Raw genomic sequence first — 20,872 nt, forward strand, 5'->3', positions numbered from 1 at the left:
TTAAAAAAAAAAAAAAAGACTTCAGTTTTTCAAGGACGGATTTTAGATTTTCAAAGCTTCCAGTCTTCTGGGAGCATTCCTCAAGGCAACTTGGAAGTGTATCCTGAGCAGTAGCCAACAACAAAACAATAAACTTCGCATCTCCTAAAGAACAGTTAGTTGGTTTTGGTGTCTAGGTGCTAGGAAATGATTCTGAAAGTTCTATTTAAAGTTCTGTTTAAAGTTTCTACTCTTTAGAGTAGGAGATGGCATCAAAGGTGGCCTTGGCATAGTTGCCCAGGGTGGCAATGCAGCCCCCTGGTCAAGGTATAGCAATTGTCAATACCCACCATCAGCAGCAGCTTCTTGGGCATGGGGCCGAGATGATGCCAGTGCCTCCTGAGGTGGGGATAAGTCTCACCAGCACAGAGAGGGTCTGTCACCCTGCAAGGGCTGGTGAGCTTGCCGATCTTGTTCCCCAAGTAGCCTCTTGGCACAAGGACAATGGAGAGCTTGGCCAGGATAATGGCTCCTCAAATGGCAGTGGCTACCTCCTTGGAGCACCTGATACCCGTATCAGTGTGGCCATTGTAGTCCCCAGTGGCAACATGCCTTGAATCCAGTGCGTTGGCCAGTGTGGGCCACTTTTGCGCCATGTAATCTTTGAAACCTCATTCTTGAGAGATGCCCCCAGGAAAATGTCAATGACCTCAGACTCCTTGATGGGCAGGAGAAGAGATAGATCTCCTCCAGGGACTTGGTCTTCATGTCCTTCACCAAGCAGCACAGCTTTGTGACTGGCACCCACCCCTTGGCTTTGCCTCAGTGGCCTTGGTTGCAGGTGCTATTGCTGAAGCCTCCTTTGAAGCCTCTGTGGTTTCCCATTCCTTGTCCCGTGGACCCTTCCGCTGCACCAGCATCATCTGCCATTTGATGTTTTCTTGGAGAAGCTGTTTTTACATCTTTACGAAAGAAAGGCCTAAGTCCAGCTATCTCTGATACTTGCCTGATACATTGTCCCAGAATCAGAACCTCCCTGGCAGTAGCAAATTGCATTTGAGAAAGTGAATGGCTAGTGATTGGGTAACAAGCAATTCACTTGGTTTCCCATTCTTTACTGTCAGCAAAATTGAAGAGAGACTTTAATGGGGTCTTTCTCTTTAATTGAGCGACTGGATCACCAAAAATTATTTGGAATAATCCATTATGAGTTTTGGCCTATTTTATAGGAGCTCAGAATTAAACTTCCTTTGAGTTTGTTTTATTTATGTGAACAGATTTTAACCCCCATATTAGAGAACATAAAATAATGCTGAACTCTTTTCAGTCTAGTAATCCATAGTATCCATTTATGGGTACAAAAAGAGAACCAGAACAATTAGCTCTATATAGTCCCACACATTGAGATATATTTACAATGTTTTTATTTATGTCTAACAGTTTTTTAAATCAAATCCCAACATATTTCTTGGTTTGATCAGTTCTGTATTACTAATTATTTTAATAATTGCTGAGTCTGAGAGGAAAGTTCAGTCAGCCTGTGACCACAGGAAATTAAAATAAGTTTTTTCTTTTGTAGAAAATGAGTTATGATAACATCAATAAAAGGCTTTCAAGCTTCAAACTTAAGATGCAATTCTGTGACGTTAGGAAATAGAAATGTGAATTAAAGGAGGGAAGGAAATTAAATTGCTTGTGATTAAATAAGAGTTTCTTTTTTTTAGTTGGTTGGAATTGGGTATCACATTGCTCTGCTGTTGAGACTCTGTGGGATACGTTGATAAGAGAACAGTGTTTATTTTAAAACGTCAGTATTTACCAGAAATTATATTCTTTGCTGCGATTGAAATTTTGAAACATTTCAGATACCAACACAAAAATATAAGAAGAGCATTTTTTTTTTAATCAAAGGAAATATGTGAGCAAAAACCTTTGAAGACCACAACTCTAAACTACATTTCTCTTTTTCTGCTCTATATTTAAACATTTTTTTGATTGGTAAAATTCGTGTTGCTTAATACATTTTTGCTGTCCATCTTCTAAGGTTTATTGCTGCCATCTGCCATAAGCAAACTTATTCTTCTGTTAATGCCCCAGGTCCAGTATCTGTACCGAGTGTTTTGCCGGCTGCGTCCTGGTGTTTCTATCCTTGCACTCCATGGTCGACAGCAGCAAATGAGAAGAATGGAAGTCTATAATGAGTTTGTCCGTAAGAGAGCTGCAGTACTCTTTGCTACTGATATTGCAGCCAGGGGTCTGGGTAAGAAAACTTCCTATCATGAAATTTCTGTGATCGTGTGAAATGTAATTTGCTTATAAAGTATATTTTGGGAAATCTGATAGACTCAAACACTTGGGTTTCTTTTCTTATTTTGTAAGAGAAAAGTAAGTAGTAAATTGGTAGCAGTTGACTAACATTAAGGATGTATCAGTGAAAATTTCCATAGTATTTGCATCTTTTTTACTATTTCATGATAATCACACCATAGAATCCTGAGGAACCTACAAAATCAAAGGGGGGTTAAAAGTTTAAAGATATGAAAACAATTCCCATTTCTTTGAAAATTGGAAACTTGTTTATAGATACTGAACTCATTTAACAAGAAAAATCAGTGAAGTCCATGTTTTCATCCCTCTAATTTTTATCTGATAAATAACTACATTTAACGTAGTTAAATTTATTTTCAAAAAGCTGCTTTGTTGATTATACAACTCCTGGCTTTGTGGGAATGGGATGGGGATGGACGTAACTAGAGAGGAAAACTAGACTTAGGAACAAAGGGTGAGAATAAATAGGTGATAATTTGAATCCTTCAGTCACTTAATTTTATTGTATTGTTAATTATAGCAAATTTGAAGCATAAACAAAAGCTGAATATGTTTAATCTACCCTCATATACCCAGCTTTAACAATTATCTTTTTCATAATCCTCCCCCTGTCCCTCTTGGAGTACTCTAAAGCATATCTCAGATGCCATATTTATTAGTTTAGGCTGGAGTACAGTAGCATGATCATAGCTCACTACAGCCTCGATCTACCAGGCTCAAGTGATACTCCCACCTCAGCTTCCCCAGCAGCTGGGACTACAGGCATGCGCCATGCCTGACTAGTTTTTATTTTACTTTATTTTTTATTATGCTTTAAGTTCTGGGGTACATGTACAGATTGTGCAGGTTTGTTACATAGGTATACATGTGCCATGGTGGTTTGCTGCATCCTTCAACCCGTCATCTACATTAGGTATTTCTCCTAATGCTATCCCTACCCTAGTCCCCCACCTCCAGACAGGCCCCAGTGTGTGATGTTCCTCTCCCTGTGTCCACTCTTCAACTCCCACTTATGAGTGAGAACATGCAGTGTTTGGATTTCTGTTCCCGTTAGTTTGCTGAGAATGATGGTTTCCAGCTTTGTCCATGTCCCCATTAGAAGTGGTGCTTTCAGGTTATTAAATATTAGGGTATTTCACTGTTTGTCCGACACAAAGCAATCTGTCTCTTCCATGTCAGATACGAAGTAATCTTCATATTCAAACAGTCATTAATTTTAGTTCATTTTGTCAAGAGAAATGTTTACTATCTCTTGGTTCATGCAATTAATTTTATTTTTAATAGAGTTCATAGATGATATCCATCAGTTTGATGTGATGAAAAGTCCTGGCAATGAATATTTTAAGATAAAAATAGTGCAGGAGGGCAGATCTTGCAACCAGTTTCTTAACTTCACATCCCTTCTCTGTAGATTTCCCGGCCGTGAATTGGGTTCTTCAGTTTGATTGTCCTGAGGATGCCAACACATATATTCACAGAGCAGGTAGAACTGCCAGGTAGGTGTACTGACTAATTTCTTTTCTTTTGCTACTATCCAAATAACAAAGCATGCTTTCCCAACTGCAGATAAACGAAGAAAGGAATTCAGGTAAGTGAGTGCTGGTTTGGCATTTTGTGGTGTGAGTTGACAGCTACTGTAAATCATTATGGCTAAGACTTGATTAGTGCTGCAAAAAATCCATAAAAATCTTATTTTAGTTTGTTTAAACTTTCTTGTACTTTACTTTTCAGCAAAACTGCTCATTGAAAGTCATCTCATTGAATCCTAATGACCTGTCAGTTAGGTCTAGGACTGCAGTAGTCCTCACTTATCCTCAGGGGTTATGTTCCAAGGTCCCAGTGGATGCCTGAAATCTCAGTACCAAACCCAATATATGCTATGTTTTTTCAGTCTAGTAACTGAGACAGCTAAGTGACAAGCGGGTGGGGTCTTAAGCGTGCATATGCTGGACAAAGGGATGATTCACATTGTGGGCAGGACACAGTGGGATGGTGTGACATTTTATCAGGCTACTCAGAAGGGTGAGCAATTTAAAACTTATGAATTGTTTATTTCTGGAATTTTCCATTTAATATATTTAATATTTTTTGGGCCTTGGTTGACTGGGGGTAACTGAAACTACAGAAAGCGAAACCACAGATAGAGGGGGGACTACTTACTGTATTATTAAATCCCTATTTTCAGATGAGGAAACTGAATCTTTGAGCAGTTAAACAATTTGTTCAAAGATCCACAGAGCCAGGATTTGAACCCAGGCAGTCTCGCTTATCTAGTCTAGATCTTGTGCTAGATACCTTCTAAAGTATAGGCTAATAAGAGGCTAAGTGATTTGGAATCGTAGATATCTCTTTTTCCTTTCTTCCTAGTTCAGGAAATAGAGACATTGCTGAAGACCACTCCCTATCTCTCCTTCTTCCTATACTCCCCACTTCCTCCCAAAAGTATCCTATGTTTGCTCAAGAGGTATGAGGAACTGTCTAGAAAAGAATGTAGTAGGCTGGGCATGGTGGCTCATGCCTGTAATCCCAGCCCTTTGGGAGGCCGAGGTGGGCGGATCACGAGGTCAGGAGTTCAAGACCAGCCTGAGCAACATGGTGAAACCCTGTCTCTACTACAAATACAAAAAAAATCAGCCAGGAGTGGTGGTGTGCGCCTGTAGTCTCAGCTCCTCGGGAGGCTGTGGCAGGAGAATCACGTGAACCCGGGAGGCGGAGGTTGCAGTGAGCCGAGATCGCACCACTGCATTCCAGCCTGGGCGACAGAGTGATGCTCTGTCTCAAAAACAACAAAACAAAACAAAAAAAAACATAGTAAAGTCAGTCATTTGGAATTAAGTGGCATGGAAAGGTATCTGAATGAATCAAAAAGGATTACACAATCTGTCATTGCTGTTAAGCTGTAGCAGCAAAGCTGGGAGGTATACATTCTTGGTGGAATTGTAAATGGTTAACATTTTTCAGGATAGCATATGGTAATACTTATTAACAACCTTACAGTTCTTCTTTTTGTCTTAGTAATTCCACATCCAGAAATGGATCTTAAGAAAATAGCTGAATAAAGTTTCAATGTACATTTGTCTTGCTGATGTTTGTAGTGTTTAAGAATTGGAATTTATTATGATCTTTAGATTATGATTATGGTTAGCCACAGATGGACTATTTCTTCAGTTTTACATTTTTGCTCTGTTTTCTTTCTCATCAAAACTGGATGATTGGGTATTTATCATATGGATTCCAGGATTGGTCTAACTGGACCAATGGTTGCTTCCAGTTTCATGCCACAAACTCTTCTCAAAACTTTCCCAGGGATGTCAGGATCTTTAGGCCCGAGCACAGACTGTCCTGTTTGGCAGGCTTGCTTTACCACCTGCCCTGTGTCCACTTCAGCAAGTGGCCCCAAGTATGAAAGTGTACGCTATCCCTTTCTTACCTAGGAAGTCCCCTTGGAGTTTAGTTCTTTTAGATTTCTATACATTTATATTTTTTGGGTAGCTTTGAAGAAAATTTTTTTGTTTTTGTTTTTATGTGGTCACTTCTTGTTTCAGCTGAAGTGAAGGTTTTTTATGTCTTTTTATAGCCTAGCAAGAAATAGATCTTCTTAAAATTCTATTTAATTTTCATAAGATGTTTGAATGTATGAGTGTTTAAGTGTTTTTTTTTGTTTTTTTTTTTTTTTTTTGATTGATTCATGTTTATCCTGTGGGCCATCTTTAAACATGGTTTATAATAAAAATGCACTCAAATTAAATGTGCTTCTTTTGACCATCATGAAAGAAGGGAGAGAACAGTATAATAATGAAAGACTATTTAAAAATAGGATTTATGAATTAGTGGGTTCAAAAATAAGTCTTTTAATTGCAATTAATGATGTAGTTTTAAACAAGCAATGCAGTTAGGATTAGGTTTTGTATATGATACTGTACATTTAGACAAACTTGTTTTTAGAACTTTCTTTCTTCTTGGAACTAACTAAAATGGGACATGGGTAGAATAGTTGCCTGTTCTCCCTTTTTATGAGGGGGTAGATGGTGCCTCATTGGTCTTTAATGTATTGAGTACATGGTTTTTGTTTTGTTCTGTTTTGTTTTTTTTGAGACAGAGTGTCGCTCTGTCACCCAGGCTGGAGTGCAGTGGCACAATCTCAGCTCACTGCAACCTCCGCCTCCCGGGTTCAAGCGATTCTCCTGCCTCAGCCTCCCAAGTAGCTGGGACTATAGGCGCGTGCCACCACACCTGCCTAATTTTTGTATTTTTAGTAGAGATGGGGTTTCACCATGTTGGCCAGGTTGGTCTTGAACTCCTGACCTCAAGTGATCCGCCCGCCTCAGCCTCCCACAGTGTTGGGATTACAGGTGTGAGCCACAGTGCCTGGCGAGTACCTGTTTTGATTGTCATTCATAGTGAGTATTTTGGAAAGTCATCAGTGGTGGTTGGTGGAATGACCTTCTCCACTGTTATTCTCCTCAGTAAATGTGTAGTTGTGTAAATTTTTACATGTACCTGTGCACATATCTGCATTCTGTGCTCCTGTGGGCCTCTGGATAGGCAGGGTTGGATATGGTATCTCACAAGTGCATTGGGCCAGGGGTGTAGGCGCTTTTTATTTTTATTTTTCTTTCCCTTTTCGATATCTTTAATATAGTGTATTCTTTAATGTGATTATTTTGATATGTATTACATTCTTTTTAGATGTGCCAGTGGTATTGATAGGGACAGGGTAGACTGATTCCTGAATAGAATACATTTAGCAGTAAAATTCTCCCTATATGAAGATTATTGGACATGTCAATATAAATCAGGAAAAGATTCTAGAGGGGGGAATATTTCAAGGTTCTTGGTTCCTAGAGAAGTTGTTGAAAATTTTATGTAGTTGAACATGCCATGGTGAACATTAAATTGGGTCTTAATGACTGAGGAGATGAAGAGGAGTTAGAACAACATCACATTGTGTCTGAAGAGAGAGAATACTAATCTGAAAAAAATGTTTTAATGTAATTTTTAGTGTGGTCATTAACTTTTAAAGCACAAGCCTGTTTGACCTTTTGTAACCAATTAAAAATATTTTTACTTGACTATTTTAGATGTATAGTATGTGGAAAGGTTTAGCATATATAATGCTTTTTTTTTTTTTTCTGGCAGTTTAAAACTTGCCAATAATGGGCTTAAAGATAATTAGAAAGTTTTGTGGGCCATGAGACTGAATAATTGAATTGAATAAAGGCTAAATTAAAATTAGAATCTAATTAAAATCCTGTGTATTTGGCTGTAATTAAGACCAAGTTGCCAGATAGTGTTTGCTTTTGGAATTGAACTATAATATATCGATATAGGAAAACAAATTCATTAGCAAAATAGCTAAGATTTGGGGAATCTTTTTTTCTTTCCATATTTTAGCTAAAAAAGTGATTTGGGTACTTTTGTCTTGAAGTACCTAATTCTGTATTAATTAATTTTACCTTTCTAAATTCCTTTTGATCCATAGCAGTTGAGAAATTTCCCTGTATTTTCCTTAACCATCACACCCCTTTTAACAAAATGATCTCCTTTAGAGATAAGTGAGGCCAGGTATATGAATATAGTTTTATAATGCTGTATCCTGTGATACATTCTGTCACTTTAAAAAAGCAATTCTCTTTAGGGCTTATAGTTCTTTTGGTACAAAACCAAGCTCTTCCAGTTTTTGTAAAAATGTCCAGTTGAAAGTAGAAAATATTTGGGAATGGAAAATAGACATCAGATATTCTCAACTTTAAAAAATGTTTTTATTTGGGGAGGGTAGGGGAGGGTTGTGGGTAGAAGATGGGCATTTATATATAACTAATTTTTTCCCCAGAATAGTAGAAGATAAAATAATTTCAGCAATATTCTAATTTAGCCTTATGTGCCTGGCTACATTTTGTGGCGCTCAGAAATTCTGTAACATAAGGAGCAGAATGTGATTCCACTAGGGGACAGCAGAGGCCAAACCTTAGCATTGCACACTCACTGGCAGCAGCTTAGATCTTAGAAAAGAGGAAGATGGCCACTAGTTAAAATCTGTAATAACTTCTGAAGAGTTCGTGGCTGGTTGTGGGAGAATACTGGTACTTTATGGACTAGCTAATGAGAATTTTTTAGTAGTGTCTTTAATTGGTTTGTGAATTGAAATAATAAAAGTAAAAAGACAGTTTTCATGAGCATTAACTTTCCAAGGCTTACTATGTGTACCTTAGATATAAGATAGGAGCAATCTTTGTTAGTGAAAATGATTTCTTTAATTCCTTTAGCTTACATTTGTGAAGGTCTGCAGTCTGCTCCTGGTAGATAGTGGCTGATGCTTCTTTACATGACCTGCTTTTGTTGGTATCTATGATTTAAAGGTTGCATAAAAGGTCACAGCAAATTTATTTTGCATCTTGAAGCAATGAGAAGCTGGGGGAGAGTATAGCCAGTATGGCTGTAGGAGTAGATAAGGAGGGCTGATATTTCTTAGGAGTCTATTTCCCAGGTACCCTTGGGAGTATTTCTTAGGAGTCTGTTTCCCAGGCACCCCTTGGGAATAGGGGTGCCCCCACTTTATTCTCCTGTCTAGTCAATACAGCAGGCACAGTGTTCCTTCTAAAACATAAGTCAGATTATATCACTCCTCTGATGGCATACTATTTTACTCAGAGTGAAAGCCAATGACCCCCTAGGCCTAAACTATTCATCCATTTCCCCCCAGTTTGCTAGTAGTCTCCCCTTGTTCTCTATGCTCCGTACTGGTCTTGCTGTTTCTTTTATGTGCCAGGCGTGCTTTTGCCCGTAGGGCCTTTATACTGGTGCTGTCTCTTTTCTGCTGGGATGCATTTTCCTCAAGTATCCACATGGCTGTCTTCCTCACCCTCCCCAACCACTCCTTTTAACCCTGCTTGACATTCCTTTCTCCAAAGTCCTTTATCACCTTCAAATATACTAGAGTATTTACTTAGTATATTTTTACATTGCTTTTCACCTTGATTGTAAGTTCCATAAAGGCAGCAATGTTTGTCTAGTATATTGATGTACCCTAAGTGCTTAGAACAGGACCTGACATGTAGTAGACATTTGAGATAGTGATTCAGACTCATGAATCAGATCTTACCTAATATGTTAATTATCCTAATATGTTAATTGTTTATTGTTGTATAACAAATTGACCCATGGCTTGGTGGTTTAAAGCAATAACCATTTATTATCGCAATAACCATTTATCTTGTAGCTTCTGTGGGTCAGGTACCCAGTGTGGTTCATCTGGGTCCTCTGGCTCTCAGTCTATCACAAGGCTGTAATGAAGGTGTCAGATGGTACTTTAAGGTTCAACTAGGGTTGCATTCATTCTCAGATTTATTCACATGGTTGTTTCCAGATTCATTTCCTCCTCTGCTGTTGGTCAGAGGCATCTCTCAGTTCCTTTTCATGTGGTCTTCTTCACAGGATAGCCATAACATGGTAACTGACCTCATCAGAGAGGGCAAATGACAGCTAAGGGAGAGAAAGATGAAGCAGTAATGTCTTTCATGACCTAGACTTGGAAGTCACAGTCCATCTTTCCTGTAACATCCTGGGGTTGCATGTCAGTTCTATTCCTTGTAGGGGGACTACACAAGGGTGTCAATACCAGGAGGTGCAGATTATTGGGAGTTGTTTTATAAGCTGCCTACCACACCCAACATCAAATTTTACCACTGATTTCAAGGATAAAAGCAATCCTGAGGTAGAAGTGAAACAAGAAGAGGTGTGGGATCTCCACTATAGCTCCCTGGTTATTTTCTTGACAAATTAGGGCATGCTCTGGCCCAGGTTAACATAGAAGACTCTAAATAATGTGTGGCTTAGATGGAGACTTGCATAGATGGACTATTTGTATACTCGGTTACAAAGCCCACCAGAGAAACATACTTTCAAATCCATAAATTGTGAACAACCATGGTGCATCCTATTAAAAGCCTCTCATAGGTGAGGACTCTCACCTAGCAAATACCATGTTTGTTTCCCTGGAGATCTGTCATTAATATGTTTTCTAGGAGATTTGACCATATCACTTTTATTGGGGTGGAGGGAGCACAGGGCATCCTCTTCCCTACCTCCCACCCCTGTACCACACAAAGAATGAATGGACTGTGGTTTAGCCTTTTGCTTCCCAAACTCAATAAATATTTGTATGAATAAACTCATTTAGCCCATAGAACAACTCATGAAAGAGGTTCTCATATTAGGAAACTCTTTCTCAGAGACTTTGAGGTAGATTATGTCGATGATTTCTCAGTTTAGTAAGTACCAGGCCTGGGATTTATGCTTAGATCTTTCTGACTCTAGAACTCATTCTTGCCAGTGTGCCCTGATCCAGCTGTTTACATCTAATGGATTACATCTAATAGCGCAGCCCTGCAGCTCCCATGCAGGGCTTCTAGAATGCATGAGAGCCAGTTACTGGGAGAAGAAAGGTAGATGTCTTCAAATTTGTTGACATTTGTGGTCATGAAGACGAACTAGTATGTGCATTTTCTTTCTTTGGACTATGAGAGATAGACATCCTGTAGTTGTTCCATCACTGCCTTTAGAAAGTCAGGAATCTTAGGTTTGAATTTGACTTTGTCACCTAATGACCGTGTACCCTTGGACAAGTCTTTAACTTCTCTAAGCCTCAGTTTCTTCTCTGGTAAAATGGGGTTAATTGTGTCTAACTCTTATTTCCTGGAAGTATAATTTTAGGTAGTAGCAGTACCACTTTGATTTGCGGTTTCTTTTTATTCTTAATCTGTTACAATTTAGCCTTTTTTTTTTTAATTCTTTTCAGAGGACAAAGTTGATAGAATTTAATGATTTCTACCCTTTCTCTGTGAACCCCATAAATCCTTGTTCTTAGTCAGTGCTAGAAGCTTTCCATGCAATATGTATTAGCCAGCTTGGTTTCTCTGTAATTACTTACAGTGAACATCATTTGTCACTATTGGGCCTGACATGGTATACCTGTTTGTTATTTGAGATCTTAAGGTGCAGATGACTTTCTTTTCCCCAGAATATTTCCAAACCTGTTCTTTTTTCCTTTTTTAAATCTAGTATAGAATCGTCAGACATTCCATAAGTCAGAGATACTCTTTTTCTTGGAATAAGCTCTCCTTTGTACCATGTTGTGCAGGAGGAACAGAACAGTTGGACTCAGATCCCTTCTGGCTGTCTTTCTGCACCTGCATAACAGACTGCACTGTTCTCCCCCAGTGACATGAAATCTTGGGGATGGTTGTCATAGGTAAGGCTGAGGTATAGGGAGAATAGAAGGAGATACAGGGCGGGAAAAAGAGAGGACTGTGCGATAGTAGAGCGTAACCAACAAATATCTCCCTTTCTCCACTTGATTATTGTATTGTGAGCAGTGACTAGCATATCAGTAGTCAGAGTTGTAGAGTTTTAGATCCTAAAGGGACATAAATCAGTCAATTGTATAATGTAGAAATAAGAAAATGTAGTAAATAGTGATTTATTTTATCTAAAGTTATATAGCTAATAGCTAATAGTACAACAGGACTGGAACCCAGTTCTTTTGACTCTAAATCTGGTGTTTTTTCTTTCTTCTTCTTCTTTTTCTTTTTTTTTTTTTGTTTTTGTGACTGAGTGTCTGTGACTCTGTCGCCCAGAGTGGAGTGCAGTGGCGTGATCTTGGCTCACTGTAACCTCTGCCTCCCGGGTTCAAGTGATTCTCTTGTCTCAGCCTCCTGAGTAGTTGGAACTACAGGGTGCGCCACCATACCTGGCTAATTTTTGTACTTTTAGCAGAGACGGGGTTTTGCCATGTTGGCCAGGCTGGTCTCAAACTCCTGACCTCAGGTGATCCACCCGCCTGGATCCCAAAGTGCTGGGGTTACAGGCGTGAACCACTGCGCCTGGCAAAGTTTGGAGTTTTATCTGCTGAAACAGCTTCTAGTGTTCACTCACCAAATATTTGTTGTGCATGTTTTAGGGACACATGACACATGACACATGCCCTCAAATTTAATAATCAAGATAAGGAAATATACTGATATTGGTAGTACTAGGATGTATGTTAAATAAGGTAAGAGTGAAACAAAAGATATAGGTCTTAAAAACATAGTTTTTTAAAAAAACTTATTTTTAATAACTTGTATTACAAAAATAATGCTTACTCACTGTACAGATTCTAGACAATGATGACAAAACAATTAAAATCACCTAAAATCTACCACTTAGAAATGTTTTTTTGTGTATGTCTGTATATATTTTTTCTAGTTACAAAAATGGGATTGTTCTAAATAAACTTTTTGTAACCTAACTTGTAACATGGAGAACCAGGCTAAGAGAACTGAGGGTGGCTAGGCAGTTGTGAATAGCGTATCACAGACCATGGTAGGACAATAGTGGAAAGGATGAATGAGCAAAGTTTAAGGGACAATTAAAGACCCAACTAGAATGGAGTTGATGGGTTGGAGAATCTGAATTTGAGTAGTTAAAGATTATTGGCTCATGGGTAGAAGGCAAATTATTGCTAGAATGGCAGGGCTTTTTTCCTGCCTCTGGCTCTAGTTTGTTTGAAGGTTATTTCAGTGGAAGAATTAACTGGTACACCCAAGCCAATGGACTGGATTCCTATTTTAACTAGAAATACTAGTGAGCTGCAGGATGTGGAGATAAGCTTCCTGGTATCAGCTAGACAATCATGACCAATCTGTTGAGTATTCTTGTTTCTGGAGGGAATTCTGGTATAACTGAAAAAGTGGTGGATTTAGAAGTTTAAAGTCTCTGATATTAGTAACCAGCTGATTTTAGGCCAACCTCTTGGGCTCTCAGAAATACTATTTTGTATTGCTACTTCCTACTGGTTGCTTGCTTTTAAGATCTGCAAGTTTATATATTAATACAAAAAATGTTTTTCATAAATTTGGAAGAGCTGCATAAATTAAATATAGTATTGATACTGATGGCAAAAATGAAATTTTGTTTCAGATGCTTTTTATCGGGTGGCTAGACTCTGTTAAAATAATTCGTCATGGTGACTAGTTAATAATACTGTATTGTATTCTTGAAAAATGCTGAGAGTGGATGTTAAATGTTCTCACCACAAAAATGATAACTCTGTGAGGTAATGCATATTTTAATTAGCTAGACTTAACTATTCCACAATGTGTGTATAATAAGACACAATGTGTATACTTTAAGACATCATGTTGTACATGATAAATACAGTTTATCGATTTGAAATAAATATGTTTTGAAAACAAATCTGTCTAAATATAGAATTTTAAAGTGTAGATCTTTTTTTTTGAGGTGGAGTCTCACTCTGTCTCCAGGCTGGAGTGCAGTGGCGCGATCTCTGCTCACTGCAACCTCTGCCTCCCAGGTGCAAACAATTCTCCTGCCTTGGCCTCTCGAGTAGCTGGGACTACAGCCGTGTGCCACCACTCCCAGCTAAGTTTTTGTATTTTTAGTAGAGACAGGGTTTCACCATGTTGGCCAGGATGGTCTCGATCTCTTGACCTCATGATCCACCTGCCTCGGCCTCCCAAAGTGCTGGGATTACAGGCCTGAGCCACCGCGCTTGGCCTAAAGTGTAGATCTTTTGAAGAACACTTATTTCTTATATGTTTAGCCTTTGGCCTTGAATATTGCTTTTGAAATCTAAAAGCTTGCTCATGGGTAAATAGACTTTGTTCTTGCAAGCATTTTTTAAAAAAGTGAAATGTTCTTATGCCTTCTTTTAAGAAGTGCTTTTATTCTAGAATAAAAGCTTACTGGGGAACTTTTGGTATTAGCATGTGGGAGATAACTTGTGGTTTATGTTTTAGGGAAAAGATGTGTGTAATGTAAAATAGGTAAAATGGCCAGTGATCTTTTTAATGGGTGCTTGCCTTATGGATTTGACTTTGGGCATTTTCCATTTTCCATTGGGAGTCTTTTTCTTCTAAAATTCCACTGTTGCTATTTGTCTTAACCTTGTGTAGCCTTCTATATATAGTCTGTTAGCTGTGGCTTTAAAAGGTTTGATCATGGGCCCTTTGTGACTTTAGTCCTGACTCATCCTCCCAGGTGCTCCCTGGGAATGAGTAGATGAGATGGACAGAGGTGTGACTAGCCTTATTATTCCTTTCTAGGAGTCAGTTGGAACATGAGAGAACATTGAGTGAATGCCTTTTTGGTCTCCTAGGTTCTCTTACTCTTTGCCAAAGTTCTTGCCCGATGTAGATTTGTGGGCCTATTTATTTCATCTTGCCATCTATGAACTTGAATATAGAGTATTAAAAGGATTGACTGTTGCCTAGCCCTCAGCCCACTGTTCTTCTCTGTCCTTATGGTTCCAAACAGAATAAGCCTTTCTACTTCTGAAGGTAATTCGCTTAACCTCAAGAGTCTGGCTGCCTCAAGGGCATTTTGGAAGTGTACTGCTTAGGAGTCAGCATTAACTGATTCCTGTCCTCTTTGGACCTGCAATCTTTCCTTGGTGGAGTGTGAGAGCTTCAGAAGTTAACGACATCTCTCCATTATCTTGTCTGCTCAGTGTGTCACCTCACTGCTTCATGTGCTAGTAAATGCTGCCTTCATACATGGTTTGGTCCCATACTGCTTAGGGGTCTGCTTTAAATTCATAATTTTGTTAGTGAATGAAGATGAAGATCTTTGAGTCATATTATTTTGTGTTAAAATACTATGAGGAAGGTATTTGGTATTAGTCTTTCAGTTCTAAAACAGATAATTGGTGAAAGTAGTAAATTGTATGTTCAGCATCCCTCTGTCCCCTGTCTGTTGACTAGAAAAAGCAAGTAGGTGTGAAGAAGATGAAAGTATCCACTGGACTCTCAAATGGTGCCTTATCCCATGGAAAACTCGACTACCCCATCTATATCCCTTCCCCTAATGTCGGACAAATCCTAATTATTCTTTAGGTCTTAGTTTAGATGTTGGTTTCTCCAGGCAGTGCCACCTCTCAGTATGTCAAAGCCAGTTTTTCCTTCCAGCATTTGATGATAAAATTCTACTTACATATTGGTGGTATTCAATCTCTGTATGCAGAGACATTCTGGGGCCTCTAAAAGCAGGCTCTCATGTACGTTTCTAGCAATCTTTCCTGCTGTTTGTGTATGCTGGCTTCAGTGGAATTTCTCTTTTTCTTATTCACTCTTCAATACATTTTCCTTGTATTTTCTGGCTTCCACTCCCTTGTTCATGCCATTCTCCTCCTTTGTAGTACCTTATTCTCTTCACTACTTTAGATGCTAATGACTTCTGGCTGCATGGATGGTTTAGTCCAATACTGCCTAGGGGGACAGCTTTAAACTTGTATTTCTTTTCCATCTTCAAGGCCCACCTGAAATTTCATTTCATATTCTATGACATGTTTTTGTTTTTCTCTGGCTAACCCTGAGTGGCCTCTTTTCCTTTCTGAGTTGGTGTTTATTGCCCATGGTTGTCCTTTAGCACCTACTTATTTACTGTTTTGTGACTGTTCTCTTGACTGTTTTACTTGTGTGTTTGTTTTTTCTAGTTAACAGGAACATTAGATCACTGGAGACAGGGATTTTCATCTTCTGTTTCTTTATGTTCTTTACAGTTCATGCCCACCCACCACAAAGTTTCTCAGTAAAAAGTTTATTTGCTTCTCACATTGTATAGTATGAATCCTGGTGAGAGTGCTTTGAGATTTTTTCTTCTTTTTATTTAAAAAATTTCTCCAAGTATCCAATTGTGTTCTCTGTTTTACTGCTTGTATGTAATGGCTGACATTAAGGTATTGGGAAAATTTGTATGCAAGTAGCACAAGAAGCTTAGTAACTACAGGATGTCTTGTGGCCCATGTCAGTACAAATTTCTGAAGATGCAGCAGGAAATAAGATTTTACTAGGTGAAGGAAGAGAAGTAACATGGATTGGAGGCAAGCATTTTACTTGAACAGTTCTATTTCTTTCTTTTTTTTTTTTGAGACGGAGTCTTGCTCTGTTGCCCAGGCTGGAGTGCAGTGGCGTGATCTCAGCTCACTGCAACCTCCATCTCCTGGGTTCAAGCAATTCTCCTACCTCAGCCTCCCTAGTAGCTGGGATTACAGGCACCCGCCACCATGCCCAGCTAATTTTCGCATTTTTAGTAGAGACAGGGTTTCACCACGTTGGCCACACTGATCTCAAACTCCTGACCTCGGGTTATCCACCCGCCTCGGCCTCCCAAAGTGCTGGAATTACATGCATGAGCCACCACACCCGGCCGAACAGATCTATTTCTTATAACTAATGCTTCAGAACAATTTTACTTCCAAGGTGTAAATAAAATCCCCAGGAAGAGGAATTGATTTTTTTTTAAAAAAGTATATATTGGGTGCTGTATTTATTCAAAGATTAACTTTATTATGATCCTCTAGTGACTTGAGTGAGAAATTGTCTCCTTGTTATATGGGTAGAGAGCTATTTAAGAAAATCTCTTTAATTGATTTCTTTCTTAGAATTTAGATCATCATCTGTGGAACAGCCTAAAAGTCACTGGGAATGATAACTAGTGATGAAAATGATATGAGGTGTTCAGAGCCCTAGTTTTCTGTTATCAGAGATTAAAAGCCAGTCTCTGACATTTAATGGTTAGACAAAAATGGTTTCCATGTTTACCTATGCATCACTCTGTTAAAATGTAAAATGCAGATTGCATTGATGTGTTAAAAGATTTTGTTTCTTTTTGTTTAGGTACAAAGAGGATGGTGAAGCTTTGTTAATTTTGCTACCCTCAGAAAAAGCTATGGTGCAGCAGCTTCTTCAGAAGAAAGTACCTGTGAAGGAAATCAAGTAAGAGCTACTTGTTGTCTTTATGTTTTTAGGAAAATGAGGGCATGAAATTGTTTGCTTAATTATGTGCACCTAATTCGCTCCTTCCCCTAATTTATTCAACTACCTGGTTTGACTTTTATAAAAAGGCTGTTTTTAGAACAGTTTTAGGTTCACAGGAAAATTGAGAGGAAGATAGATTTCTCATATACCCCATTCCCCAAACATGCACAGCCTCTGCCATTATCAACATCCTCCACCAGAATACATCTGCTACAATTGATGAACCTATGTTGATGTTATTCACCAAGGTCCATAGTTTACACTAGGGTTCATTCTTAGTGGTGTCCATTCTGTGTGCTTGCACAAATGTGTAATGATGCATACCTACCATTTTAATATCATATGGCAGTTTTCACTGCTCTAAAAATCCTGTGCTCTGCCTATTTATTCCCCTCCCCTCCCCCTGAACCTCTGACAACTACTGATCTTTTTACTGTCTCCATAGTTTTCTTTCCAGAATGTCATATATTATAGTTGGAATTATACGGTACCTAGCCTTTTCATATTGGCTTCTTTCACTTAGTAGTATGCATTTAAGTTTCCTCCATGTCTTTTCATGGCTTCATAGTACATTTCCTTTTAGTACTGAATGACATTTCGTTGTCTGGACGCAACAGTTTTTGTTCACCTACTGAAGGAGATTTTTTTGTTAGTTTTGTTTTGACCTTGTTTATATAACCAGCTATAGCCTGGTTATAAAAAGGACAGATTTGTATTGATTTAATGCAAATAACCACATTGCCATAAAGGCTAGTAAGTTGTCTGAATTCTGAGGGGTCAGGGAGAGTAAGGTGCTATATAAAGAATGTCATTTATAGGTTACTAAATAGAAGGTTAAAGATAGATCAAGAAGAGAAAAGATCTTTTCATTCCCTTAATAAAAATATGTAAAACCACATCAGTAATATTAAAACCAAAAAGCTACAATTAGATTCTTCTCAGCAGTTCCCTTAATCCTACTTAAGTCTTACAACTAGTGGATGTTGGATTAACGTTCAGCTTTCAAAGGTCTGAAGGACATCTTAATTGCTTCCAAGCTTTGGCAGTTATTAGTAAAGCTGCTATAAACATCCATGTGAAGGTTTTTGTGTAGACCTAAGTTTTCAACTCCTTTGGATAAATATTACCAAGGAGCTTGATTGCTGGGCCAGAAGGTAAGAATGTGTTTCATTTTGTAAGAAGCTGCCAAACTGTCTTCCAAAGTGGCTACACCATTTTGAATTCCTGCCAGCAATTAATGAGAGTTCCTGTTGCTCCACATTCTTGCCAGCATTTGTAGATATTCTTTATCAACGTGAGGAAATTGTCCTCTATTCCTAGTTTACTGAGTTAAAAAAAAAAAAAAAAGATCATGAGTGGATATTGGATTTTGTTAAAAAAAAATTTTTTTTTTTTAAATCTGATGAGATCATGTGATTTTTTTTTTTTTCTTTTTTAGCCTGGTGATGTGATGGAGTACATTAAGGTCTTTTTTTTTTTTTTGGAATGTTAAACCAGCCTTGCATTCCTGGGATAAATCTCACTTGGTTATGATGTATAATGATTTTTATACCTTGTTGGATTCAATGTGCTAATATTTTGTTAGATTTATACCTAAATGTTTCATTTTTGGGAGTGCTAATAATGTAAATGGTATTGTTTTTAGTTTCAAATTCCATTTATTTATTGCTGGTAAATTGGTTTTCATAGTATTCTTTTTTTTTTTTTTTTGAGACAGAGTCTTGCTCTGTCGTTCAGGCTAGAGTGCAGTCTTGCAGTCTTGGCTCACTGGAACCTCTGCCTCCTGGGTTCAGGCAGTTCTCATGCCTCAGCCTCCCAAGAAGCTAGAATTACAGGCATGTGCCACCATGCCTGGCTAAATTTTGTATTTTTAGTAGAGATGGGGTCTTGCCATGTTGGCCAGGCTGGTCTCGAACTCCTGGCCTCAAGCAATCTGCCTGCCTTGGCCTCCCAAATTTGTTCATAGTAGTCTTTTTATCCTTTTGATGTCTGTGGGATTTGTGGTGATGTTCCCTTTTTCATTTGTGATAAAAACAGGAAAGTGATTAACTTTTGTATATTAATCTTCAATCTTGTAGTCTTGCTATGATTGCTTATTAGTCTAGAAGTTTCTTTGTCCATTCTTTTCGATTTCCTATATAGATGATCATGGATCTGTGAACAAAGCCAGTTTTATTTCTTTCCCAATCGGTATGCCTTTTATTTCCTTTTCTTGTCTTATTGCATTAATTAGGACTTCTAGAATGATGTTGGACAGCAGTGGTGAGAGGGGACATCATTGCTTTTTTCCTGATCTTAGCAGGAGAGCTTCCAGTTTCTCACCATGAAGTATGATATTAGCAGTAGGTTTTTTGTATTTGTTGAGGACTTGCATCTATCATTATGAGTGATATTGGTCTGTAGTTTTTTCTCCCCTGTAGTGGCCTCATAGAATGAGTTAGGAAGTATTCCCTCTGACTCTGTCTTCTGAAAGAGATTATAGGAAATTGGCATTTCTTTCTTAAATGTTTGGTAGAATTTATGGGCGAGCCCATCTGGGCTTGGTGATTTCTGTTTTGGAAGGTTATGAATTATTGATTCAATTTCTTTAATAGATAGTAGCCTATTGAGAGTGTTTATTTCTTGTAAGAGTTTGGCAGATTTTGTCATTCAAGGAATTGGTCCATTTCATCTAGGTTATCAAATATGTGGGCATAGAGGTGTTCATAATCTTTTTATCCTTTTTATGTCCATGGGATTTGTAATGATATTCCTTCTTTCATTTCTGATAATAACTTGTATCCTTTTGTTTTCTTAGTATGGTTATAGGCTTATGACTTTTTTTAGTTGTTTATTTTTTTCAAAGAACCAGCTCTTGGTTTAATTTTTTCCCCCCTATTGATTTCCTGTTTTCAATTTCAGTCATTTCTACTCTAGTTCTTATTTCTTCTGCTTGCTTTTGATTTAATTTACCCCTTTTCTGTTTCCCAAGTTGGAACTGTAGATGATTGATTTTTAGGTACTTTCTTTCTAATACAGTCATATGTTGCTTAATGATGGGAATAAGTTTGAGCAGTGGATCATTAATTTTAGGCTATATGGTATAGCCTATTGCATTTAGGCTACAAACCTTTACAGCATGAATACTGTACATGCTGTACACTGAATACTGTGGGCAATTGAACACAATGGTAGGTATTTGTGTATCTAAGCATGTCTAAACATAGAAAAGGCACAGTAAAAATACAGTATAAAAGATAAAAAGCGTACCTGCATAGGGCACTTACCACAGTGCTTGCAGGACTGGAAGTTGCTCTGGGTGTCAGTGAGTGGTGCGTGAATGTGAAGAGTTAGCACATTACTGTATACAAGTGTAGACTTGGTAAACACTGTACACGTAGGCTATGCTAAACTTTTTTTCTTCAGTAACTAACCTTAGCTTGCTGTAACTTTTTTTGTTTTATAAACTTTTAGCTTCTTGATTCTTTTGTAATTACACTTAGCTTAAAACCCACATTATACAGCTACACAAAAATATTTTCTTTATATCTTTACAAGCTTTTTTTGGTTAAAAATGTTTGTTTTCCCTTAAAATTTTTTTTTTTTTAATTGGAGCCTAGGCCTACACAGGGTCAGGATCATTAATATCACTGTCTTTCATTTTCACATCGTCCCACTGGAAGGCCTTCAGGGGCAGTAACACGCATGGAGCTGTCATCATTTATGATAACAATGCCTCCTTCTGCAATACTTCCTGAAGGACCTGCCTG

At 38.1% G+C, this 20,872-nt stretch overlaps 1 protein-coding gene across 1 annotated transcript in view; it reads left to right on the forward strand.

Annotated features, from left to right (window-relative positions):
* Positions 1-20,872, forward strand: part of DDX10 (DEAD-box helicase 10) — a 275,386-nt gene that overhangs the window by 25,946 nt on the left and 228,568 nt on the right. The window contains exons 8-10 of the mRNA XM_031016341.3: positions 2,077-2,239; positions 3,719-3,803; positions 16,983-17,081. Of these exons, the coding sequence (XP_030872201.1) occupies positions 2,077-2,239; positions 3,719-3,803; positions 16,983-17,081 (347 nt within the window). The remainder of the gene's footprint in view (positions 1-2,076; positions 2,240-3,718; positions 3,804-16,982; positions 17,082-20,872) is intronic.

Source organism: Gorilla gorilla, chromosome 9 (genome assembly GCF_029281585.2).
Source record: "Gorilla gorilla gorilla isolate KB3781 chromosome 9, NHGRI_mGorGor1-v2.1_pri, whole genome shotgun sequence".
Lineage (NCBI taxonomy): Eukaryota > Metazoa > Chordata > Mammalia > Primates > Hominidae > Gorilla > Gorilla gorilla.